The following is a 27,472-nucleotide window of genomic DNA, read 5'->3' on the forward strand; positions in this document are numbered from 1 at the left end:
TTATTAGTACTGGAACTGCTAACTTGAAATCTTCTGCTTCTCAGCTCCGGGTAACTTTTGCCACCCCTCTCAGCTTACAGATTCCCTTCCTTCTTCCTAAGTATTTCAGCCTGGCTACTCATACTTTTCCTTTCAAAGGATTAATTTGGAGTCAAGTCATCTAAACCTTTCACAACACCTATTTTGTGACGTTCTAAATGCTCATAATTCTACCTAACAAGTTCTTCTGGGTTAGTTTACTTGCACTACACAGAAAACCCCCCACACAGTGGGGTCCACACAACCCCAGCTGATCCAAATGCTCCGTTGCACAGCTCTAGTAGTGCCAAGAAAGCTGCTTATGCGCCTCCACTGCTGCAATGGAAATAAGCTTTTAATTTTGTTGCATGTCAGCCAGGAAATTCTGTGCATGACTGAGTAGAAAAGGAAAGGATCACATTAAAGGGTAAAGCTGTACCAGCAGCAGCTGTGTTGAAAGACGCAGGAATACCCACAAGAGAAAGGTGCAGCCTCTGTTTAAAAGAGCAAAGGATTCATAGTAAACACTGCAACCTCAAATTCTATTACGACTTTTAATTAATTCAACATTTCAACAGATACTTGACCAGAATTCTGAAGGAGGAACGAAGGTTCAGACACCGATCAAATGAATGGGTTCTGGAACTAGACGTAGGCAAAGGGAACTGCAATGTATTACTAAGACATGATGCAACCACTGACAGCATCCAGCCAGACACCGTGTCAAGATACCAGGATTGAAAAGGGAGTGGAATGTATTATTTCCTCGGCTTGTTCCCCCACAACACCAGAGATACTGTAGTGCTCAGGGATATGATTTAGCAGAGGGTTGTTAAAGTACTACGGTTAGGCTGCGGTTGGACTTGATGATCTTCAAGGTCTTTTCCAACCTGGGTAAGTTCAAGTCAGGAGCATAAGCTGTAAATGATACTTCAGGCTCCTGTAATGCCCTGTCTCTATATGGCAACCTGTGTTACCATCTCTCCTGAACAGGAAAATTACCTTTCCTTTTCCATCTGCTTTTCTTCCCATCCTTGTTCGTGCACCCATCGCTGCTGCTGCTGCTGCTGCTGTTCTCAGAGCTCTGCGAGTCAGACTGTGCATCGCTGCTTTCCTCCGAGCCATCTGAGAGCTCCTTCAGCCCATCCGGAACGTCCTTCTGCAAATGGAGCCAACAGGTCAGTAAACCCATTCAGTGAGAAATTCCTCACTTAATATTTTTAAGTTGCAGTTTCCTTCGTTTAAACAGTGCCTGTTATTGACTTTTTATGCAGCAGAGACATGTCAGAATAGATCAGCTTCAGGCCTTCCAGTGCTTTCTGCTGGCCCACATAAAACACATGCCCGCTGGCGTGGCTCTTGCACTTCCCTGTCACCATCTCACATCTCCCTCCCTACATACCCACTATAGTCGTCTATCCCCAGTCACCATCTGTAACACACTGTAACACCCCACAGTGAACTGCAGTGCACTGCAGCACACTGTAAGGCACCTGCAGGTCCACCATTCCCACACACAGCATTTCAGGCTGATAACAGCCAGCCCTTGCTGCCTGTCCACATCTAAACCCAGGCTGCCCTCTAGCGATCACCACCACTCAGATTATAACCTACATTGCCATATTAGCGCTAATTAGCAACAACGCCTCGACTGCTGCAAGGAAGAATTCTGCTGGAATGACAGCGCTGTATTCTTAGATACACAGCTGCAGCTTCATTCGATTACAGTCCAAGCTGCACAAATTAGGGGTGTGCGTGCATTGGTGTGCCAGCATCCTTTTGTCAGCCATCAGCTGGGCACTGGATGCTCAACATCCCAAGCATAGTTGGAAGAAGTCACAGCATCTCTCCCTTCTCCTGGAGGCAATTCACACACCACCCTTTCTTGGAAGGTACAGCTGTGATTGGTCTTTGCTTATAGGTCCAAAATGTAATTCAGATGACACCAGTGCCACCAATTTCAATGATGCCAGACCTTTTTCCACCAGCGAGTTGACTATTAACTGGGTTGGATATTGAATATTTTCATCCTTCACTGCACAAACACAGTTCTTCTGACTGCACAGAGAGAATTACTTGCAAGTCACGAGGGAAGAGAAAGCATAACGAGAAGCATGGAAAAAATCTATTTATACCAAGTGTCTCTTAAGCTGGTGAAGAGTACATTTGGGTGCTCAAAACATCACAGAATCATTAAAGCTGGAAAAGACTGTTTAGTCCAACTGCAAACCCACCCCCCCATGCCCACTGATCACAACCCTCAGTGCCACATCGCCATGATCCCTGAATACCTCCCGGGATGGTGACTCCACCATCTCCCTGGGCAGCCTGTTCTAATGCTTCACCACCCTTTTGAAGGAGAGATGTTTCCTAGAATTCAACCTGAATTTCCCCATGTGCAACTTGAGCCCAACACTTCTCATCCTTCTCACTGTTATCTGGGAGAAGAGGCCAACCCCACCTTGCTATAACCTCCTTTCAGGAGTAGTTGTAGGGAGTGATGAGGTCCCCCTTGAGCCTCCTCTGCTCTATAGAAAACAATCCCAGCTCCCTCAGCTGCTCTCCATCACATTTATGCTCCAAGCAAGATGTCAATGCGTGGCCTTTATTAACATAAACTCCTCTAGGCACCTTCACCTCTCCCTATTGCACACTCTGTTTTCAAAGCAGAACTGCACACTACACTATAGAAACATCTTCTCATTATAACTGTTCTTCTTTCAATAATAAAGCTTCCTCCATTTAGTGAACCATATGGAATAATCAAATACAATCTGGTCTTCCAACTAGCACTCCTATAAATACTTCTGCAAGACGATGCGTTCTGTTTTTATCACCTGTGATAAAAATGGAGCTTGCTGGACTTCTCCAAACATCAGCTTAGAAATATTCCTACAGACTGGAATCTTTTAGCCTACTGGTGAACAGGAAATCCAGTTGTGGGCCTTTCTGCTGTGAAGGGGATAACAAGTACAGGGGAAGCGATAAATATGAGCACATGGGGACACGAGCCAAATGGACAGAGGTACAGGGCAGTGCCAATCACCAAAAGGCTCCAGCCACCATCTGGGGGAAAACCAGGATGCTCCAGCACTAACTTCATTACTTGTATTCCATCTTATCACTTATAAGATGGGAAAATGGAGGAACAGAAGGGTTCCACTCATTTGCCTTGGTCTGGATTTCCAAGAAGAAGATGTGACACTTAGGGACATGGTTTAGTGGGCTTGGCGGTGATGGGTTGGACTACATAATCTTAGAGACCTTTTCCAACTTTAATGATTCAAATATTACAGGATAAGACACACATTACCTCAGAAGGTACCTCTCTGCTTTGGGTTCCTCACTACAAGAAAGACATTGAGGCCCTGGAACGCGTCCAGAGAAGGGCAACAAAACTGGTGAGGGGTCTGGAGCACAAGTCTTATGAGGAGCTGCTCAGGGAGCTGGGATTGTTCAGCCTGGAGAAGAGGAGGCTCAGGGGAGACCTCATTGCTCTCTGTAACTTCCTGAAGGGAGGTTGTGATGAGGAGGAGCTTGGCCTCTTCTGCCAGGCAACAAACAGAATCTGAGGAAATGGCCACAAGTTGTATCATATGAGGTTTAGACTGGACATAAGAAGGAACTTTTTTCCCTCAGAGAGTGGTCAGGCACTGGAATGGCTGCACAGGGAGGTGGTGGAGTCGCCATCCCTGGCAGTGCTCAAGGAGGAGCTCCAAGATATGGCTTAGTGGTTTGCTGTAGGTACAGTAAAGGGAGGACAGTTGGACTGGATGATCTTGTAGGTCCTTTCCAACCTTGTAATTTTATGAAAATACCTGTAAAGGTACAAAAGCCACTGAGCACTTAAAGCCCAGCTGAGAAACTTACCTTCAGAGTGTACACTCCCATCCGCCCTGGGACCTTGTAGAAAATTCCCTCTTCCCCTCGGGAGTTTGTATGTAACATAGCATTGAGGCATGCGAGAGGAGAAGTCCCACTGAAAACAGAAGCACAGGATTAATTTTTGTATTCGTATGGACAGAATTAATCTTCACAACCGCTCACCCAACGACCAAGCATGCACAGAGCACAGCCCCAATGGGTATTGCCATTGATATGACTTGAATCAGCCACAATGAGCAATGGTGAAACCAGCCTGTGATAGATAGATAGATAGATAGTGATAGAATGAGGTGTGATGGCCTCAAGTTGCACATGGGGAGGTTCAGGTTGGATATTAGGACACATTTCTTCTCTAAAAGAGCAGTGATGCAGCGGCACAGCTGCCCAGGGAGGTGGTGGGGTCACCATCCATGGAGCTGTTTGAGACATGGAAACATGGCACTGAGAGATGTGTAATAGTGGTGATGGGTTCTATGATTCCATGATCCCCTGCCTATTTAGTTCCATTGTTTAACAGCCCTGCTCAGGTCTCACACCAGCAGACCCAGACCCTACTGGGAAACCCAAACCTCCCTACCTGGAAAACACATTTCCAGCACAATGGCACAGCTTAAGGCCATCACCACTTGTTCCCATTGCTGAAACACAATTAGAAGCACTTGAAAGGAAAGATGGGTACCTGTACTGCTGCCATATGGGGCTGTGGTTGGTTGGGCACCACTGACTATGAGGTCCTGGTAACATGCAAGGTACTTCACAGGCCTCAAAGCAGGATTCAGCCTTTAGAATCATACAATTGAGTTGGAAGGAACCTTTAAAGGCCACCTAGACCAGCTCCCTGCAATGAAGGGAGACAAGTCCCCATAGTGGACAACTACAGCTCCATCAGATGCTCAGAGCACCATCCAGCCTGACCTTGGGTGTCTGCAGGAATGGGGCATCCACCACCTCTCTGGGTAACCTGTGCCAGCTCATGAGTCAAAATAGCCTTTTCTTTGGTAAGAACATTTGCACATACATGTTCCCTTTGAATCAGACATTCATACAAAAAGCTTTCAGTTCATTAGCAAATTAAAACAGGCTTTAAAACCCAATAGATTCAGATCAAGCATCAGAGCAGGGAGGCACGGTAAGCAGATGCCACAGCACCAACTCAAAGCACGTTAAAACAAATTTGAGTATCAGAAGCAGCTCATTCTATGGATAAAGCAGATTCGATGCACAGACAAAGATGCACAAAGCTATCATGCAAACCAAGTGCAAACCCAAGACTGCACAGCGATGTTAATTCGGTGAGACACTGAGCATTCTGTGCCATTAGCCTGACACTTCCACAACCTGCAAGCAGGCTTCATGTCTGTGTTATACTCAAACAGCATACAGGGAAGGCAGGTTGGTGCAACAACTTTGTTTCTAGGCCTGCATAAAACAAGCAGGGCTCTTCAACTAAGGCTTGTGCAGCTTGTGTTAATACAGAACAGCTTCACAACAATCAGCAGAGGTTCTTACCTTCTGGAGTTGGAGTGCAACCCAAAAAAAGGAGAGAAACACCCCTTTAAAAACTTCAGCAAAACAATTTCTAATCATCAACATGAACCCTCCCTCCCCATCCACCAGAAACAATTGGTATTGATTTCTATTGAAAATGTTTAGGGTAGATTTGCAGTAATAATAAGACCGGGTTATATCATCAACACGAGCAGAGAAAGGGACATGGTGCATCTGTTGGGCTTCTCAATTTATCTTCTACCAAGAAGATATCTTCTACCAAGAGATACTGGCTTTGGAGGGCTTTTCTTTGGTGGGAGTAGATATAGCCAGAAGCTTCTCGTGCTATAAAGTTACACCCCATGTCCCCCCTTGCACAAGGGAATATATGCCACCATGGGAAAGCGCATGTAATTTTAAGGAAACAACAAGAAGTCTCCTCCTGAGACTGCAGGAATAGCAAAGTGGAAGATGTGGTTACTCAGGGATTTGATACCTTTATCAAAACAACTGCTACGAAGAGTCACACAGCAGAGCTGGGGAGAAATAACTGCGTGCACTAGTACAGGTCAGGGGCTGAGCTGCTGGAGAGGAGCTCTACAGCGAAGGACCTGGGTGCCCTGACTGACTAATAGTTGACCAAAGGTTGACTACGTGCCCTTAATGGCCAAGAAGGCTGATAGAACCCTGGGGTGCATTGCATAGAGCACAGCCAGCAGGGCGAGGGAGTTGCTCCTCCCCTCTGCTCCACCATGGAGAGGCCACATCTGGAGCATGGAGCCCAGTGCTGGGCTTCCCAGTTCAAGGACAACAGGGAACTGCTGGAGCCCAGCAGAGGGCTGCAGTGATCGTGAGGGGCTGGAGCATCCCCTGATGAGGAGAGGATGAGAGCCATGGGGCTGTTCAGCCTGGGGAAGAGAAAGGGAGAGGGGATCTGATCATCAGTATCTGAAGGGTGGGGGTCAAGAGGATGGGGCTCTTTCTGGTAGTGCTCAGCAACAGGACAATGGGCAACAGGCACAAACTGGAACTCGAGCTCTGTATAAGCATGAGAAAGAATCCCTTTAACTGTGAGGGTGGCAGAGCAGCAAAGCACTGAAAGAAGCTGCCCAGAGAAATGGTGAGGTCTCCTTCTGTGGAGATACTCAAAACCCACCTGGATGCTTCCCTGTGTGACCTGCTCTAAGGAACCTGCTTTAGCCCCACACATACCACCAGAGCTCCCTGAGAGCCACAGCCTTCACACTGCCCTAAACAGCTTCAGCCTGTGCTTTACAGCTGGGACATCACACGAATCCCCCCTTTGCTGAAGAGACATGGACACAGAATGTAATGTTCTGGTGACCTCCGGTTAAAAAATAAAAGCTGATAGTTGGTTATTTTCTCCAGAAAAAGCCAAATCCAACTTTTAAAATGAAAAACCACAAGAATTTCCTTTATCAGCATTTATTGCTCTGTTTCTGCCAGTCTTCCCTTTGAGCTTATATAGTAATGGATGGAAGAAAGCTGAAGAATCCCACACTTAAGATGAGCCTGTCAGTGTGTCTCGAAGGGCACCTTCCTCCAGCAAATAACCCTTTCCCATTGGAAAAGGTCCCCCCAGTTCCAACTGAGAGTAAGAAGTCCTGCATGCAGTAACCCCAATGGGTCAAGTAAAACCCTAATGGATATTTCAGAATCTCAATCTTCTATCAGAAGTAATTAACAGGGAACAGTAGTGAGAGTAACTAAACCCTGATGGTTTCAAAGCACAGCGTGCACAAGCTCTTGTCCTTTCCCCCAGTACACACTCAATACTATCACATCTATACTATGTAGACTCAGTGTTTCAGCTCATTTGAAGACTGAATTCAAATAAAGCGTGGATTAAAGAATTTGTGAAGTAACTGGAAGTTTGTCAGGTTTCAGTTATTACAAAGCCATCCAAGCCAGCTCAAGATTTGCACACTGAAAGAGAGCAAAAACGAGAGCTGTCTGTACTAACATTTGGAGCACTGTGTCCCCAGTTGCACAAAGAAGCAGCAGCCCTTAACTCCAGACTTTCCATAAAGCCTAGGAAGCCTTTGACGCACTGCAATGACTCAATCTTACAGGAGGCACAGAAGCCAAAAACCACTTCACCTCCAGGGCATCAGGCTGGGAACCAGAAATTGAGCAACCGGGATGGGAGGAACTTTGGGATATCAGAGCCCAGCCTCCAGCTTAAGCCAACACCAGGGCTTTGTCCAGCCCCCTCTGGGCAGCTCTGAGAAAGGAGAAGCCTCTGGCCCTGCTCTAGTGGCCTATCACCTCAAGAATGGCATTTTTCTTATCTCATGGGAATTCACGTCCAGCAGTTTGAGCTCGTTGCCTCTCAGTCTGGCACTGGGCACCTCCCTTCACAGCATCCAGCTCTGTGCAGTGTGACCTACCTACAGAAACCAGCACTCACCAGAAATACAAACCAGCAATTCCCGAAAAGCAGCTTTGGTTGGACCAGTCTACAACAGAAGCTGCTGCCACCAATGTAATAACACACACTAGTCCTCCCTCTGACGTGCACGTGAAGGTGTTCACACAACAGGAATGGGTCGCCACTGGAACAAAATTGACTGACAGTTTGTATTTAAGAAGCTGTATGGTTAGCAGAGATCAGATGGCTGTACAAACCAGTGAGGCATGGTCACTATGAGCAGGTCTGGAAGCCCTCTAGGTATGTCCTTCCCATCTCATCCACTCCATTTCAGCTGCAGCAGGAAAATACAATGTCAATTAGCTTGCTAGCTTCAGCACATTATTTTCTAGTTTCCCAGCTTCCTGCTGTCACAAGGAATCAAGTAGGAGACGCACTGCTTCAAGGTTCCTTCTGCTCTCTGCTTCAAGGACCTTTCCCATCTCTGGTATACAGGGCATTTCTCAGCCACCTGCTCAGATCAGAGGACACTGGAGAAAAGCTAAAAATGAGCTCACCAAAATGACGATTGCTTAAAGGTCATGCAACCCTAAAGCTGGTGGTCATTTGGAGCATCCCTCTTTGGGGATCTCCCCAACCCCCAGCTGTGCTGCTGGGCACCCTGCACTGCTCTGTGTGCCCCTGCTGGGGTAGGGGGACCCAAGGGTGCCTCCAGCCCCAAGGACCCTGGAATCAGCTGGGCTGCCAAACAGTTGCCAATTACCAAAGGCAAGGGCATCATCCACCACATGCAAATTGGTCACACTCTTCATTCTGACCAGTTGGCCTCCAGAAGTCCCTCCCAATCTCAGCCATTCTGAGCTGCCAGCTGTGGCTTGACCCAACTGTAAATATCAAAAGCTATTTTCATGAAAGCTTGCTCAGAAAGACATCAACACGCTCAGCGTTCTAGTTCTCCCCAGAGAACTTAATTAGATGTTTATATCACGCACTATAACGGCCACACCTCTAAGCTTAGAGCTGAGGAACGTCTAAACTGGAAACAGCAATTGCTATTTCTGTCTGTTTCCTCCATAAGAAGCCACCCAATGAACTGCTGGATGTTCTGCCATGACAAATTCACACCTTAACACGCTGCGTCTAGAAGGTGCCTAGTGGGCTATAAATGTTCTTCAGCTGTAAGGTCATTTTGACAAGATTCAGAGCTGATGAAAAGCAAAAATAAACAACCAAAGTCATTAGGGAATGGCTTGAAGGACGCAACTTACACTTGATATCCCCAGGACTTGTGAAAGCTCTAAAGAACTTCAGAACCTACAGATAAAATAAGTTATGAGATCTGCTATTCGGGAGCTAAAACTATCATAGGACTTGAAACCAAGATGTGGTCACTGGACACAGTGATGGTGGGCTGGGGTTGGACTGGATGAGGTCTTTCCCAACCTCTATGATTCTATTGGAAGAAGACCTTCCTGCAAAAACAGGACGGAAAAAAAACTAGTAAGAAACCCTTATGGAAGTCTAAAATTAGAGCCAGCAGCTCATTTCTACAAACATCAGACTGAGCAGCTCCAGCCCTGCTCACACAACCACCCCCTTGTCAGGAAGGGAATCACCTCCCCAAGGCTGCTTGGAGCCAAACCTGCAGAGCATCTCAAAAGGAATTTGGGAGGAGAGACTTGTCAATGAGGCACAGATGATCCACCCACAGAAGGGCAGGTGAAAGCCCTGAAGCCAAGCCACAATGACACACTCCTCTCTAATCTAAACAGGACCAGAGAAAAGTAAAACTTGGCTTTTATACTTTGTTTTTTACCCCCCTAGAAGTGGTTTTAGTAACTTTTTGGGTTTCTCCATAGAAGAAATCCAATGGATACTCCAGCTGCTTCTTTTGAGTACCATGTTGTTACTTACATTGAAATTAGACATGCTTCCTTGTTCAAATACTGACTCAATCAGCATTTGGACAGAAGCATTACCACACATGGGCCGAGACCCACACCAGTATTGCCACAGAACCACCACTTTGAGAAAGCAGAACATTCATGGCTATGGAGAAAAGACCATGGAAGATATCCAGATATCCTCCAAAGAAACCAATTCCTTGGGTGCTCTACCAGTGACCATTTCTAACAGACCAAAGGGGATTAAGATTCAAGGACTTCATCCCCCTCCCTCCCATAAACAGCTACTCATGTTCAAACAAATGTTTGTTGCCATCCAGCCCACGTATCCAGGTTTAGGGAGCATTCAAAGCTGTTGCTGTGTGAGTTAGGATCGATTCTGGGCATCTTCAAAGCCCTGTCTGGAAGTGCTCAGACATGCCCACACTATATTGCCAACAGAGATAAGGCAAGTGGGATTCATTCATAAGGACGAAGCCTAGAGTCATGTACGGTTATGGTGCTGATTCACAGAGTACTTTTTCATATGGATTTTATTTTTGCTGTGTGCAAGCAGTGACCTGTAGGAAAAGATCTTGTGGGATTTGGGTAGCCCGTCAAAATAGGCAAATAAAGAAAATCAGGATGACAGATCATGTAGGAAGTATAGGTCTGCCTTCAGGATGCCTTACATCTCCAGAACTGACAGTACTGGTCCTAGGTTAACCTTTAAAATCATGCAAATAAATGGCTGGTTTGAGTACTAGAATAAAATGACAAATACAGGAAAGATAATCAGCCAGAATCACTCAAGGTATCAGGTTGGAGACACATGATCTTTAAGGTCCCTTCCAACCCAAGCCAGCCTGTTATTTAAGCTCTACATCTCACTTAGCATGATTTTTCCTTTAATGGACTTAACATAAATAAGCATCTATCTATCAAAAGCTATGACTTGTCAGAATCCCAATAATCCCAAATCTAGGTACCAACACACACACTAATGGCACACATTGAAATGGAATTGCTGCAGAACTGGTAATGTTTTAAGTCTTAACCTAAATAAAGCTTTATTATATCACTTTAACACTTAAGAGGAAGAACTACTACATGGTATTCAAACAAGGATGAGTCAGTAGGATGGACAGCTAAACTAGAGAAACTGAGTTTGGCATCTGATTGCTCCTACCAGCATCTTTTGGGATCTGGGCCACTGAGGAGTTCCAGGTCTCCTGATAGCTTGTCCAGAAGCATATTCTGAATTGCTAGAAGGGTTGATGACTGTTAAATACCTAATGTCGGATATCAGGAAGAATTTCTTCTTGGAAAGAGTGGTGACACACTGGCACAGCCTGCCCAGAAAGTAGTACATCATCTCTAGAGGTATTCAAGACACATATAGATGTGGCGCTGAGGGACATGGTCAGTGGGCATGGTGGGGGTAAGGGTGGGGTTTAGCGAGCTTAGAGGTCACCAAAGCACCTTTCTGTTATCTACAGCTTGAGCAGAAGATCTTGTTATCAGCAGAGTTTTTACACTTGGGCCCTTCTGTACTTCCTGCAAAACATACATTGCTGCATTGAACTGGCAGAACAGAGAAAGGACATAATGAAGTCAAATCTAGGATGACTGTTTCCTTCCAAAATGGATGAGCTGGCATGCAGTCCTTCTTCCCTGCTTCTTTACTATTAGAAGATAGATTGCAAGTGCCTATATTAACATATAAACCAGTCCACCTCATGGGCCATACTCAAGCAAAGACTCAAGATTTAAGCTATAGTAACAGCATACAGTTCCAGATTTGATATCTGAGCTACTCTTTGTAAAGCAGATCAGGAGCATTTAAACACTCAATAAGCTCCTTGTATGGAACAGGAAGATCTTTAAAGCTACTGCAGGCAATAGTAAAGAAAACAGCATAAGACAGTTTTCTAGATTAAGATTTGTAAGTGAAGCTGCTTTTATTTTAAATTATTATTTCCTGAAGTGCTTCATGTTTTGTTTCGGATCATTTCCATTGAACTACAGTCACTTTTCCCTTTAAATAAAATTAAAGGGTAGTTAACTTTACCTATGTGATTGGCATCTGAACTACCTGATCAGATCCAGTTTGTGTCATGTGAGAGCTGCAGATGAGGTGGGTGCAGCATATATCTGGAAGTTGTTATGACCCTCACCTACCTCTCTTGGTGAGAAACACCAGCAACCTAAAGGAGATATACGGATATAGATATATGTGTGTGTATATATATATTAGCAACTGGGATCAAGACTCCAGTTCACAGGCGTTTAACATTTCATTTAACATTACACATGAGTAAGGAGTTAACAGTAAACTAAGTTGTAACCAAGATGTTAACCTGTTTTACTGCAATGGACGCTTAACTCACCTGATTTCTTTAAGTCCTTCCTTCTGGATAACCTGAAGAATTTCTTTATGGCTCATAGGTGTATTAGGATATTTCTCCAGGACCTGGTAAACAAAGTAGATGGAGAGTATGTTACTCATTTGTATTCCCATATTAGTGTTCTACAGAACAGAAAACTACATTTACAGGTTTAGACCTTGAGATACAACCAAGGAAGAACGACTGACTTGTGCCTGGTGACCAGCTCTCCCAGAATAATCTCCCAGAATCGCTCTAGAGTGATTTCCAAACAAAACCCATGCCCTGCAATGACAGAATGGCTTCGTTGTCATCCCCTTCACATGGGGATTTCTGAGGACCCATGAAGTACCACATATAAGGAACCTGTGAGAAACAAATCCTTAATGCACACACGTATCTGAGCTACCAAAACCTGCTGAATTCCCAACAGGTGCGATCATGTAGTGCAGGCTCTGTCTTACATCAGTTAATGCCCCCCTAAAAAGGTTCAGATCGAGTTGTAACAACTTAGAATCAAACTGATTATTATTTAGGCAAGTATGGCGTTCAATACTGGTAGGGTTCAATGAACATTTTTCCCATACAATTCAGGCTTAAATTTTGGAAATAGAGGCTCAGAAAATATTTCCTGCACTAAAAAAGTCAAATACATTCCATCCCTCTCCCAGCCCATAGCAGGCACTGCCCTCAAGAAACGAATACTTCTCCCTTCTGCTCAGCAGTGGACAGACGGATGCTTCTGGGGGAAAGATATCAGTTACTACACAGGATTTGGATATTTTAAGCAATATTTGCACTGGGGAGGAGCAGGAAATGCCTCATTTCCTTCTTAATCATCCACTTTTGACCTGAACCCAGCATACCAACCCTCAAATCCTTGACGTATCTTTGACCAGAATCAGAAACACTGCAAATATGCACCAGCATGTTTGCTTGTCACTATTAACCTGCATGAAGTTCAAGCTGGCAGCAAGATGGCCTGAGTACTGCTACAAAACATTGAACCAAGCCTTCAGAGACATGGCTGGTTGATAGCACTCGGTTCTAAGGAGGAAAAAAGGAAGACTTGAAGCTGATAGGAGAGGAGGAGACTGCAAAACAAGTTGCTGCGGTGCTGTGATAGAGCAGGACATGGTTGGAGAACAAGAACAGAGAATGAAGCTGTAGGATCACAATGGTGGTCTATGTAAACAGCTACATAGCAAGAAGGGAGGAGATCAGGTCTCAGATGAGCAGAAACACAAGGAAGATGGAGAGAAGGATGCAGAAATGGAAGATCTCCGCATTCTCAAGTTGCCTCTGCCATCACAATATATTGGAAGAAGAACCACATGAAGTTGCAAGAACAAAAAGATCTAATTGGGAAGTGAAGGACCCAATTAGGGTCCCTTCCCAAGTGAAAGACCCAATTAGCGTTAGGATTTTAGGCTCACATGACAGGTAAGGCACAACCCAAGAGAACATTCCTCAGTCATTGTTGCCTATGCCATGAATTTGGCACTGTATCATGATGACATCAACCAAGGGAAACTAAACACTGCCTTACTGCGAAAAGGAATGAGGTCCATTGTAAAAAGGCTTTTGGATGACTGAAAAATGCTATATCCCACGAGTACTATGCAATTAGGTACGGTTAAAAGAAAACAACAAAAAAATAACAAGAAGGGTTGAGGATTTCAGGAAATATGCCCAATGACTTAAACTCGGTCTAGACAAGCTCATCTGGAAAAACAACTCTGTTCCTCAGAGCAACACAGAGTTCACATGAAAACCAAGGGACTTGTTTACAGCGGTCAGATGTTTCCCAGGAGCCTCCAAGCACATCCCGTGCACAGCCAGATCTAAGGACAGGCCAGCAAGGAAGAGTCCAAGCAACCCACAATGAATATAGCCAACAGCCCAGTGCATTCATAGAATCATTCAGGCTGGAATGGATCGTGATCCTCAGCCCCACCCCACCATGCCTATAGCCCACGTCCCTTAGTACCACATCCCCATGGTTCTGGATCACCTCCATGGATGGTGACCCCACTACTCCTTTGGCAGCTCTGCCATTGCATCACTGCTCTTCTGGAGAAGAAATGTTTCCTCACATCCAACCTGAATCTCCCCAGGCACAACTTGAGGCCATTAAGCCTTAACCTAAGGGCACACAGCCCCATAAGGTAACCTCAAGCATCATGCCAAATTGCAAGCGTTTCAAATCTCAGCCTATGTAGATAAGCAGAGCAGTCTCCATCTTGATATACAGAACAACTGCATGCTGCTTTACTGGCTGATCAAGAAGAACCAGGTACAGGGAGATGGAAGAGACTTAAGGAGACAGATACACCTCAAGCAGCTTCTCTCCTTTGCCCTTTTAATGCCATACTGGATTAAGGCCTTTCTGATTACTGTGCGGGCTTGTTCAGCCTGGAGAAGAGATGGCTGAGGAGTGACCTCATTGCAGCCTTTCAGTACCTAAAGGGAGCAAACAAGACTTCATCTCGTCTTCAGATGAAACCAATAGACTTCCCATCCCAAACCTAGTGATAAAGCACCCTGTTGGGAACTGTCCAGCCATTCCTCTGTGCTACACCGGATCGGCTATAACACACTTATGAGACCTTTTAATGAGACTAAAGACCATACACAAACAGTGAAGCTCTTTGGTACTGGCCATTGGTACAGTCAAGTTGCTCTGTAGATACACTGAACAATTATCTGCAAACCAATGAGTGCTACCATTGCTATTGACGGATGCAACAAATTAAATGACTGCTGCAGCATCTGCAAGATATGGGATATTGAACTCCTCTGCACTGCCCTCAAATGCTCTAGAGTGCATGGGAATCTTTGGGTAGAGATGAGTTTTGTATCTCCTCATTTTAGACTGTATTACTTTCCTCAATTCTTTGACAGGAGGAGGAGTGGAAACCACAGGAAGAGCATCCCTTCGAGCTTCAGGATCAGACAAAGCTACTATTATAGTGACTGACAACTAATTGCAAAGGAAAAAGAAAACCCACCTTAGGAATAAAGCAACGACATCTTCAATTGCTATTGCTTTGTGTTTAGTGAACAGATAGGCTGCTCCTGACATTTCAGTATGCTGCCTAACAGTTCTAATACAGAGCTGTGGTCATCAGGGACCTCCTTCCAGCAAGATAATGGAATATAGCACTTAACTATACATCCCTGAGTATCAACTGTAAGTGGATGCTTCTCAAACCAAACCAGTCGGAAGACAAGACTCTGGTACCAAGTGTCCCATCCACTCTTCTCCAAAGCCACCAGACTGCAGAATACATTGGAAAAAATGGCTCCTTCCTATTAGATCTGACTTCAGGGCTTCAGGAAACTCAGCAATGTCCACCAAACCCAATATTTGCTGCTGGCTGCTGGGCTGAAGAGCACTACAGGGAAGGTCCTGCACTCACCACAGGAAGCAAATCTACACAGACACATTCACAGGTGCCAAAGTTCAAGGCTGAGTGAGAGCTCCAGAGCACCAAATTAGCATTCACCTCACTAAAGTGCATTACACCACGAGCAGGCAGAGTCCTTAAAAGGCCGCAATGAATCATTCATGAATGAGGGAGCTAAAACCTTCCTTAAGGGAATTAAGAACAGGCCTCCCCTCCCCCAGGAGCTGCCCAGCAAAAGCAGCTTACTGGACCAAACCATTACGTTCTCTTCTAATAGTTTATTCTTTGCCACAAGACTTAGCCATAACTCTCAATTTAGCAGGGCTCTAAACGATTAGAGGAAGCTCTCCTCAAATAACTATGACAGCATGCCCTGCCTGCATTGAAAGGTAAGGGAAAAGCTTCATGGCAACTCGTCAAGCAATGGCTTGACTTCTTTTTCCTAGCAAACTACCCATCATTCTCCAAGACCTGATAAGAAGGAACACCTTAATGGGCTAGAACCCAAACTCACCCCTAACCAGCAGCTCTCACCTCCCTTCATACAGGGACTCCAACCACAGGAGCAACAGTGGAAATGTCCTTTTACACTCCTGCAGTGGGATAATATTGCTAAGCAAAGCAAAGTTCACAGCTAAATGAGCACGTGGATCCTTCCCAGGTGATCAGGGGCAGAGGTAGCGGGCAGAGACAGAGGGACTTGACCTATATATTGCAGTGTCTCTCCTGCTCATCCAATTAGCCAAATGCTATTCATGGCTTGAACCAGAAACGAGGCCAAGATGGTATGGGCAATTCTATGCCATTAGAAACAGAGTGTCATTAAATATACCAGCACGTGTGGCCTTTCCTGCAGCATCTAAGACTGTAGCATATCAGAACTGCATTTGGGGATGTTTCATTTTAAGGACATCACACAGTGGAAACCAAAGCACAGCTCCTAATAAACCATTTCTGGATCTGTGACCAGCTTTTCCCATCAGTAAGACAGCTGTACTTCCCTTCAGTGCCCACGCTGCAAGCTGCCAGAGCTCCCACCTGGATGCAGATCCAAGAGAGGAAGCAGCGCTGGCAGCATTATATCAGCCTCAAACACTGGGAGAAGCCTGAGTCTGGGACGGATTCCTATGGGTAAAGCCAAAAGCAATCAGCTCTGCAATAAAAACTTAGAGCTTTCAGACCTAGTGCATACATACCTTAATTCAGAAAGCAGCAAACAAATGTGAAGGGGGCCAGAAGGGACAGAAGTCCATCAATGGAGACTAACAGCAACACTTGCATTAATACACCGCATGCTTAAGGCTTGGGAAGGCTGAAGTGTTACACAGAGCAATGAGAGGGGGAGGTCGTGTTATTAGCAAGAGAATTATTATGCAAGAGACTCGCTGAACTGCACCTGGCTGTGTGCTCTGGCTCTTCCACACAGCACAAAAAGTCAGAATTTGGATGAAAAACCACTATGAAGTTGTCAGCTTTACACGTATATACACTTTGAAATACAAGTGATCTCAGGCTCTCAGTATTTGTGGAAACAAAATATTTGAGCTTAAGCTCAAAGCGCGTTATGAAACGAGGAGCCTGAGCAGGCTCACAGTGCTCAGTGAGGCTCACTCGGTGCAGATCGATGGTGCCCAATATAACCTAAATCACAAAGCAAACAGCAGACAGGGCAGAGGGCCAGGAACTGCATGCAGCAGCCAGGGAAGGAAGCCTCAAAGCAAACAGACTTCAGAGGTCTGTGCTGCCTGGAGCAAAGAGCTGAATGCAGCCACGTCCAGTGCTGGTGTGAGAGCACGGACATGCTACAACCAACGTGATTAGCTCCCAAACTTCAACAAGTTAATTTACTTTGCTTACTGCCAAGAAACTGTGCATCCAAGTGACCAAATGTGCTATTAACACATGGAGCTGCTGCTGACCCACTGCCCTGTGCCGCAGCTCCCCTCCTTCTGCCAGCGCATGTGTCCATGCAGGCTAAGTGGGAAACAAGATTGGGGACCTAATCCAAGCTAAAAATACCTTTTGAAAGACCAAATCAGTTGTATCATTCTGTTTGTCAAGCGGCTTCAAATCAAGGGGCTCCATGGAAAAAGAAAAGGCAGTGCAAGGGCACAGAGTGACCCATAGCAGCAGCAGCACGAGCTGCTGGGTGTACAGCAGATGCTGCTTCACCAACAAGCATCATAGGAACCACAGGAAGCAGGGCCCTTCTCTGACAATAGGGCATGGGAGGAAAGGGAAGCACTCAGACCAGCATGTTACAGCCAGAATACAGCCAAGCTGCATAGTGCAGTGTCACGGACTTGTCAGCCATGATCTGCAATACCATCCTTCTCTTAAGGCTTGCTGTTGCATACAGAACATCAGTGCAGGCTGTTCATGCAGAGCTCCCTCCCATTCACAGCAGCTCTTCTCACCCTGCTGTTATATCCTGGTACTCGTGCTGAGCTCAGTTCTGTGATGGAAGGGACCATTAAAGGGCATCTGGTCCCACTCCCCTGCAATGAGCAGGGACACCCACAGCTCCATGAGGTGCTCAGAGCCCCACCCAGCCTGACTTGGAACATCTCCACTAGAACAGTTATCATCTTTATGCTCTTTTATATGGGTTCCCATCCCTGTTTCAGCTTCCACACCAGGTAGAAATCCAAAGCAGAGGGACCTCAGGAAACCCACGGCCACTGACCTGAAGTGAGAACTAACATCAAGAGCCTTCCCTTGAGCCTGAAGAGCTGCTGACGAGACTGCCTGGCTGCAATGAACAGAAATATCTCAGAACAAACTCCTACAGCTCCTCAGTCTCACTCAAATCCAGCTGAGCAGCCCCTGAAATGCAAGAATCTCGTTACCATAAGAGAGTAGCTGGGTGTTGGCAGGAGGCTCACAGTGCCTGCCAGAAAACCTCAATAGCTGTTCCGAAGTCGCTGCTCAGGCATGCCTGTCTTACCCAAACCACTGCATGCCTTCCATCTGGCTGGGTTCTAGCAGTGAGAGCTGGAAGGTTGCTGGGCTCTGCTGGTTTAAGTGGTTCTGTTTAGTTTTAAACACTGCAAGCGAGGCTTTGTATCTCACCGTATCCACTCTGCCTCTAGGAAAGGGAACAGGAGCAGCTTTCATCAAATCCTGCATGTTGAAAGTAGCAAACAAGCTTTGGAACAGACTCAACAGGAGACAGCAAAGCTTCTGCAGCTTTTGAGATATCCATAGGATAAAGATACAACCCTGACAGCCAGTGCTGGAGCACGTGGATTCCACATGCAAACAGCCATGGAATATACAGGTAAGTAAGTTGAAGCAGGGAACTTCTCTTGCAGGATATTATTTTTCCACATTCCTTCCCCTTGCAGCAAAGAGGAAACCTTAACACTCATTCTTTCCTTTCAGGACTGGAAAACGTTGAGCAGCACGCAGCTCTAGAGCAGACATTAGGATGAAGAGACAGGAAGCCCCAGCAGCCTGAAACATCAAAATAAAAGCATCTGAGGTACGTTTACTGCTTAGTTAAGGGAAGCGTGATATTCGCGGGGAGCTGTGTAAATAAAGATTGTTGACTTTAATGAACAGAGTTTGGAGCTCAACTTCAAGTCCAAACCCTTGTCAGAAGAATTGGCTGCACAGCTCCCATTTCCCCACCATAGAGCTGAAAGCCTCCCATAGAAGCAAGGCTCTGCTAACACACTCAATGGAGGACAAGTGTGGAAGGGGTTTTATAACCCAGCAGTACTCAGGGATTTAAGAGAGATGGGTGAGCTGGGGTATATGCCTTGTCCTATGTGGTTTTCAGGTTGTTAAGTACCTGCTTGAAGTAAATGAGAAGGTTGAAATGTGTTGAATTCACATGGTTTATTTAGGGAACAAGAACCTATCCGAGCTCAGGCATCAGCTTCCTGATGAAGGATAAACACATTATTGCCATTCCATCATTGCCATTTTCTTATGCTGCTCAGCTTTCAAGGCCTGGGATCTGCAGGTTAGCTGGACACCAGGGAGGTAAGCAGAGCACTGAGGGGTCCCTTCAAACCCAAATCATTCACACGATCCTCAAGAACCTACACAGAAGAAATAGAGCAGATCTGAAACGATAGTTCACACAAACACTTCAAAACAGGTACAAGACTTGAATCTCAGCCCAAACCTATCAACTACACTATTCCAACCAGCAAACAACCTGCGCTAAGTTCCATGCCTTCCTGCAAACCGACTGTGGAATGATGAATGAAGGGAGGTTATGACCGTACCAGGAAACAAACACCGACTCGGTGACAACAAGAATGGGATTTATGGCTCAGTGGAGGAGCAGAGAGAGCTCAACTAATCCTGGCTGATGCAGTGAAGGACGTGCTTGGGAGAGGGCAAGGATTGCCATAGGAATAAAATGGCATAAACCACAAGAGAAGGTGTTACTTGCTCTGTTAGTGGAGGGTCAGCGATGTCCACATCATAACGACAACCTGAACTTCACATGCAGCATCTCCAAAGGTCCCTCGCTATTTCATAAGACAGTACAGGGAGAAAGCAGAACTCACCACTCAACTTGAAGTCTTTATGTTGCAAAATGCTGCCAGGAACACAAATCTACTGCAGCCTTCCAGCCGACACAAATCCCTTGAAACACTTGGTTTGTGCATCGCATGCCAGAAAGCATGAGGGGAAATAAAGGAGTATGAGGGTTTACTGAATCTCAGGGGGATGATATATTGGGTAGGAGTCGAGAGGGAGCTCGAAAAGAGCTTCTGAACAGCCTAACTGGGAGCTGTAAGAGTGAATGTTCATTGCTGTGGCTTGTAAGAGGTTTGAGAGTTCGCTCAACTTTCCCCACATGGAAAGGGAGAGAAGAGAGAATTTGTCCTAGCAGAATTTGGGTTGCATAACTCGTCTGTAAAAGAACAGGGGGATTTTTTAAGGGAATGATCTTATCAAATCAGCTTCTAGTCAGAATCCAGCAGAACATCGGTCTGCAGCACAGTTTAGTGTATATAAACCCACTGGAAGGAGCTGGAGGAGGACACGTGGCCACCAACAGTGGCACTGAATTATTGTGTGCTCTTGGAAGTTCAGTCCCACCCCACAGGAGATGCATTAAAATACATCTGTGGGACCTCTTGGCTGGAAGTCAACTGTTGTCACAGCAGTTTCACTATTAACAAGAACTGAAATCCTCAGGTTTTAAACACAAGAAGCAGGGAAGCATGTAACCAAGCTGGCTCAATAATGCCATGCATGTTTCCTGATGCTGCAGAGTCTATAGGTACATACCTAGTTTTAAGCAAGAAAATAAGAACTCCACACTGATTTGAGGAGGAGCAGTTCTACATTCACAGTCCCATCGTGTACTTGATCAGAATGGCCAAACATTCCATTTCAGTATCAATAAAACACCTCGCGCCTGAACAACAGACTTGAAGGCTGTCACCATATAAAGCCAGGAGAAGCATTTGAACACATTACATCTACCACATGCGACACAAATACAATCATGGAATCACTGAGCTTAGAAAAGACCTCCGAGACCACCAGGGCCAAGTGCTGAGCCACCCCCCTATGCCCATAGACCACCTCCTTCAGTGCCACATCTCCACTGCTCTTAAGTGATGGTGACCCCAGCACCTCCCTGGGCACCTTGTGCCAATACGTGACCACTCTTCTGGCTCATCTAATCCCTAATGCCACAGCTAATGAGCACTAAGCTTACACGGCTGCCACCTAAACTTCATCCTCCACCCAGCTCCACCCACCCCACGTACTTCACTGTTTCTATCCACAGCAATTCATGCTATCAGCAGACCATAAGCAACGGGCCTAATTCATTATCTGGCTTCTCACATTTTATTAGAGAGGCTATCAGACACAACCAAAGAGGATATTTCTAGTACTCCTCATGAAGCTGCCTCATTCAGGGCCTGAATTTGGACCAGACCTTGAAGAAACAGGAAAACTACACCAAGGGCTCTGTGTCTTTATTCCTCCCAAAGTATCAAACTAACCACATCTGCAGAGAACCCCACAGTCACACAACGAAACAGATCAAGCATCCACTTCTTTTTATGCAACTGGTTTAATAGGAGTTGCAGGCAATCGATGCACAAACAGACCTGAACATCCCCCCTATGGAGGGAAGCAGAGGAGCACAAGTCCAGTGCACACCTCTGCAGTTATACTGAAGTTAAAGAGCCCAAGCAAACATGTAGCTGAGCTCCTCTTTAAAATTACTATCTGTGACTGCATCTATTGCTTTAAATAAGGACAGAACCTTGGCAGTTTGCCTCTAGACCAGCTTTATGATGTTTTTATTGCCTTACCCCAGTCTGATTTTGTACCGAAGCAGCAGCAGGCAGGGCCCTGTAGCAACGCATGGGTTGACATTCCCAACTGGATCACTCTGCCACGGCTTGGGAATTAGTAGAAAGACAGGTAAATAACTGGATGGCTGAGTGGGAGAAGGTCAGGTTCTGTGACCTGTTTGCTTTCTAGAGGGGTTTCTTTTCCACCTCACCCCTTTCCAGCTCTACTGCCATATCGGCATCAACTTGAAGCTTCCACATGGGAAAAGCCATCTGAGGCATCCAACAGAGCACAACCTACACTGGGTGCCATCACTTTGCATGTGCAGGGATCTTACAGGAAGCACCTTTCAAAAAAGCCCTGCCAGAACAAGAGGAAAATACATCTAAGTGCTAATGGTTGACAAGAGATGCAAAGAAAGCTGCAGTTCTGCACTAACACCTGATTAAAGTTGGCACATTGCAGCTCAGGCCTGTGCAGCTACACAAGTTTTGCAGCCCTGCAGTACAACAGGAAGGGTTGCTGTGCTCCAAACCCTCCTCTTGTTTCCTCCTGGTTGATTTCAGCACTTCAACTGAGAACCCATCACTCAACCTCGGGCATCGTGTGCATCTTAGACCCAAGTACTATTTCCCTCTGAAAACCAATCTGTGAGCACAATCCAGCTCTGCTGACCTATAAATTGAAGAGCTGCAGCCGAGCAGCTGAAATAAGCAGCAGAAATCTATCTGTGCTGTCTGCCAGGCTGTCAGTCCCTTCCCATCAGCCTCAAATTAATGTTTTACAGAATCCCTCTGAACTCCTGGATATTTCTGCAGCAGGCTTTGAACCTTTGTAGATTTTCACTCTGGGAATAGGAATGAGCAAATGGAGCCAGGCACTTACAGACAAGGGGTTGCTCCGATAGCCTGAATCCATCTCTTCTGAACAGAAAGGGTGGCATCCAGATGCACTGGAACAGGTTGCCCAAGGAGGCTGTGGATGCCCCATCCCTGCAGGCATTCAAGGCCAGGCTGGATGTGGCTCTGGGCAGCCTGGGCTGCTGGTTGGTGACCCTGCACACAGCAGGGGGTTGGAACCAGATGGTCATTGCAACCCTTTTAAACCCAGGCCATTCTATGATTCTATAACCTTACTATATGCTGGGAGGGCTGCATCAGGCTGTGTGCTCCATGCTCCCCATCTCTGTGTTGACACGCTGTCTCATTCCTTAAGTTGATATCAGTAATCCAAGCAGACCCTGCAGCAGAAGATGGGTTCCCATGGTAGAGCTGAGAGCGCTGCAAAGAACTCCTACTCCAATGTCTTCGCCTTCATTATGGCTACACATAGGTGAGGACACTGGATTTCCACCCTCCAAAGCCAACAGGAGTCAGTGCCACTCAATAGGAAAAGCAAGAAAACACACTGTTGTAAGCAACCTGAGCTCATGAAATAAGGCATTTTGTGTTCACTACGGCCAAGCCAAAGGGGCATTCAGGAGAGACAAAGAGCCAGCCTGGAGCACCAGCACTCAGCCCCTGTCAGGTCACACAAGGGGTGGACTCCCCCCATCAAAAAGCAAACAGCAAATTTCTTTGAGCTTGGCACGAGTCAGCGTACACTTCCCTGCACACAAACAAAGCACTAAGATGACCTGCACGTGGCTCTTGGCCAACACCAGGATTCCTTGCCTTGGATTTCAGCAGGGCATTGACAGCAAACAGCAACTGAGGGGCTATCGGTGCAGCACAGCAGAAAGATATGCAGAGTATTCCGCTGCTCCGGGATCTTTGCTGGTTTATAAAGCTTTGTTACAGGAATGGTGCTTAATATTAAGCAAGGGAACTGGCAATTTGGGTACCTCCACCATAATGCAGGGCTTCTTTACTGCACTACCCAAGTCCTGCTGCCTCATATAACATCATACCTGCACTCATGAACGTATTGGTGTGTCTGCAGTGCTGCTGCTTTACCACAGGGCTGTAGGAAAGTATAGTCCAGGTTAGAGCCTTATTCACTGCATTTACCTTCCGTGCAGCGTTGGCTGCCTACTTTAATAAAGCTTTATACCTTAATAACAGGGACTTCATAAGTCAACGCAGCCACTGGCCCAAGTTAACAGTCATCTGCAGCTGCAAGGTTACTGAATGAGCCAGGAAATAAGAAAGAGGTTGTTTATCAACACTGACTTCCTCCCTGAGCACTGCCCTCATGGGGCACCCTTCCCTCCCCTCATACTGTACTGCTGTTCCCATTAATAGCCCCAAAACGCAGAAAAACCAGCACGGTTTTAAGTCCCACTGAATTATAGCCATCTATACACCCACTGCCCACACTATCTAAGCAAGCAAAAAAGGCTGCGATGAAATACTGCAACAGATGCAGCTAGGTCAGCAACCTCCCCACACCCCCGGCCCCTGCTTTGCATGGATGGCAGCCACCTGATTCCAAGCAGCTCCTTAGGAGGACTAAGCTGGCCCAGAGCCACATCGACACCATAAGAACAGCAGCTTCCTGCTGCTTCAGCTCCATGAACTGCCAGTGATGCAAGAGCTGGAGCGAGGAGACAGAGCTGGGACAGACACAAACACCAGGATATGGGACATCACGCTGCCATCAATACTTGAAGCTCTATGACTCTGCCCTACCAGCTGTGACCGTCAGGGCCCCTTCCGCCCCACCTGGAGTCAGTTCAGTGTTAAACCTGCCCCAAAACTCAGCTCCATGCACAAGCACGGAGAGCTAAACCACAACAGAAAGCAAAGAGAAGCTTGCCCATGTTTTATGATACCTTTCAGGAGCGGAACAGCCTATTTGAGAGCCATATGCGACTCCACAAGCTAAGACAAGAACCAATAGGCATCAGTTCAAACTGTAGATGATGCAGGGGAACTTTGTGAAGGCTGGAATTGGAGTTGGATCAGAATATTTTAACATACACAAATAGACCCATTTGCCAAAGGGGAGGTTTTGGCAAGTACTTGCTCATTTTGGCTCCCTCTGCCATGAGGTTGGATACGTGACCCAGGATAACACGCAACCTTCGGTGCTGAGAGCTCTCTGAGCAGCTTCAATATAGGCACGTTCAGCTTTTAAGTGGGTTTTGGAAGAGCTCGTTGGATGGAATAGCAACAGCAACACACACGGGGCTGGAATAGATCTGCACACACTTACAGCCTGAACTGGAAATTCAACCATCCTTATTAGGGAAAAAATAATTGAAATCCATAAATTAGTGTATACATTACATATAATGTATATATATACACACACATAACATACACAGAGAAACCAACACCTGTGGGACACATCCTGCGTTCTTATAATAGTGATCTGCATCGTATCTCCTGACCCAAGAGCAACTATTCTGATGCCTTTCAAGCTGTAAATACAAGCTCCAAAGAAATTGCTGTTTATGAAGAGTTTGTGCTTGCAAGTCTCAACCACAGAGGCCTATTTACATTTGCTTTCTAGCCAGACTTTTCAAGTCTTGTTTTAACAGATACCTGTCAGGATGCTTGGGATTTAACCCAACTCCTTGCCCTCTCTCCCATTAGGTTGAATCGAAGCTGCACACACAGATAGCTCCCAAGTGTTGCTGCTATCACACAGCCCTCCTGTCCAGCACAGATCCCACTTATTCAGCTTCCCTGCTTAATATCCCTTTCTCTACACCCAACTCAACAGGCTCAGAGGAAACACATCAAATCCAGCTCCAAACCAGACTGAAACAAAGGAAATCAGCAGGCAGGAATCTCAGAACTGCAGGGACATCAGGATATCCCCCAGTCCCATCCCCTTAAGCAGGTTTCCTATAGCAGGTTGCACAGTGTCCAGTTGAGTTTGAATAGCTCCAGACATTCCACCACCTCCCTGGGCAGCCTGTTCAGTGCTGTCACACTCAAGTTCTCCTTCTGGGGTCAGCAACTTGTTCATATAACACAAGGCAACCTTGCTTGGCCCTTCCACAACTGAGGAAAGGCATTATTACAATGTAAATTACCACCACAACCACCTCCCCTATTAAACCACGTTCCTAAATGCCATAGGAAGAAGCAAGCTGACCAGCCTCCCACCTGGCCTTGCAGCACTCAAGCTGCTTTCACCTCCTGTCCATCCCAAGCAGCTCCACCTGAGGCTGCAAAAGCTGAACTTCAGATGAGCAAAGGGCAAGAAGCAACAGGACAGGTTCAAGTTGGATACTGAATAGTGATTCCTGCTCTGAAGGAGCGGTGATGCAGTGGCACAGCTGCCCAGGGAGCTGGTGGGGTCACCGTCCATTGAGGTGTTCAAGGAACATGGGGATGTGGCATTGAGGGGCGTGGGCTGTGGGCACTGACAGGCTGAGGGAGTTGGGTTTGTTCAGCCTGGAGAAGAGAAGGGTTGCCAGGGTGACCTCATTGCAGCCTTTCAATACCTGAAGGGAACTTACTTCCCAGGAGGGGAGTAAACTCTTGGAAAGGGCTGACAATAGCAGGACATGGGGAAATGGTTTTTAAGTTAAAAGAGGGAAGATTTAGGTTGATGTTAGGGGGAAGTTCTTCACTAGGAGACGTGGTTAAGGCCCTGGAACAGGCTGCCCAGGGAGGTTGTGGATGCCCCGTCCTTGGAGGTGTTCAAAGCCAGGTTGGACGGGGCCATGGGCAACCTGATCTATGGGGTCTCTATGGGGTTCTATGGAGTTCTCAATGGGGATCTATGGGGTCTCCTTGGGCAACCTGATCTAGTAAATGTGTATGTTTTGGTGGCCCTGCCAGGCAGGGGGGTTGGAACTACATGATCCTTGAGGTCCCTTCCAACCCGGGTCATTCTGTGATGGGGGGTGGGTTGGGGTTGGTAACCTGGGTGGGGGGGGTTGATAACCTGAGGGGTCTTTCGCAACCTCAGCGGCGCTATGACTCTAAAGAGCCTTAATATCAGCCTTCATACCAATATACACGAATATATGACACACTTAAATATACACACAAAGTCTTTCCCCCTTCAACCTCCCCCCTCTCAGGCCCAGGCCGCCGCCCTCCCTCCTCAAGGCCCCACTTACCGTCCGGGCGGCCTCGGCCCATGTCCTTCCCTTCTTCCTTCGGCCCTTTTCCCTCATGTCTCTGGCTGTTTGGGGTTGGAGGTTGGGATTTTGTCGCTTTTTTTCTCCTTCCACCCGCCCCACGACCAGCGCCGTTGGCCTCAATGCAGAGCGCTCCCAACCCCGGCAGCCCCCGCGCCCGCCGCCGCTGCCATATTGGGACCCGACTGTACAGCGCCGCGGTCATGTGACCCCGCCGCGTGACCCCTCCTACTGGGCGGGTGGGCGGGGCTAAGGAAAGCCACGCCCCCTTGAGTCGCGCATGCGCGGTGCTCCACCCCTCTGTGCCACCAACCATCTGCGGGTCCCCTCCCACACCGTCACCCAGTGCCACTCAGTCACTGTCACCCAGTGCCATAGTCCTTGTCCCTCCCACAGCTCCCCTACACCATTGCTATCAAAGCATTCCGGCTCCACGACACACACACTGCCTCCAATTGCCATCATCTCCCTGCTGCTACCATTGGTCCCCCACTTGGCCACCACCATCATCATGGCATGGTTTTGGGTTGGAAGGGAAGGATCAAGCTCCAACCCCCTGCTAAAGGCAGGGCCCCCAACCTCCACATCTAATTACCAGCCAGGCTGCCCAGGGCTCCTCTAAACCCAACCTGGCGCTTGAAGCGACCTCCAGGGATGGGACGGGGCATCCACAGCCTCTCAAG

At 46.8% G+C, this 27,472-nt stretch overlaps 1 protein-coding gene across 3 annotated transcripts in view; it reads right to left on the reverse strand.

Moving 5' to 3' along the window:
• The window catches only part of ASXL2 (ASXL transcriptional regulator 2), a 65,492-nt gene extending 38,483 nt beyond the window's left edge, over positions 1 to 27,009 (reverse strand). Inside the window, exons 1-5 of one of the 3 annotated variants that reach the window (XM_015859722.2) lie at positions 26,769 to 27,009; positions 12,057 to 12,139; positions 5,413 to 5,415; positions 3,889 to 3,997; positions 1,021 to 1,177 (exon numbers count right to left, since the gene is read on the reverse strand). In XM_015859722.2, the coding sequence (XP_015715208.1) occupies positions 1,021 to 1,177; positions 3,889 to 3,997; positions 5,413 to 5,415; positions 12,057 to 12,139; positions 26,769 to 26,825 (409 nt within the window). In that variant the 5' untranslated portion in view covers positions 26,826 to 27,009. Of the gene's footprint in view, positions 1 to 1,020; positions 1,178 to 3,888; positions 3,998 to 5,412; positions 5,416 to 8,040; positions 8,118 to 12,056; positions 12,140 to 26,768 lie in introns of those variants that run through there. The other 2 variants (XM_015859724.2, XM_015859723.2) reach the window with 2 other exon arrangements.
• Between the last annotated feature and the right edge of the window lie 463 nt (positions 27,010 to 27,472).

Source organism: Coturnix japonica, chromosome 3 (assembly GCF_001577835.2).
Source record: "Coturnix japonica isolate 7356 chromosome 3, Coturnix japonica 2.1, whole genome shotgun sequence".
NCBI classification, from domain to species: Eukaryota; Metazoa; Chordata; class Aves; order Galliformes; family Phasianidae; genus Coturnix; species Coturnix japonica.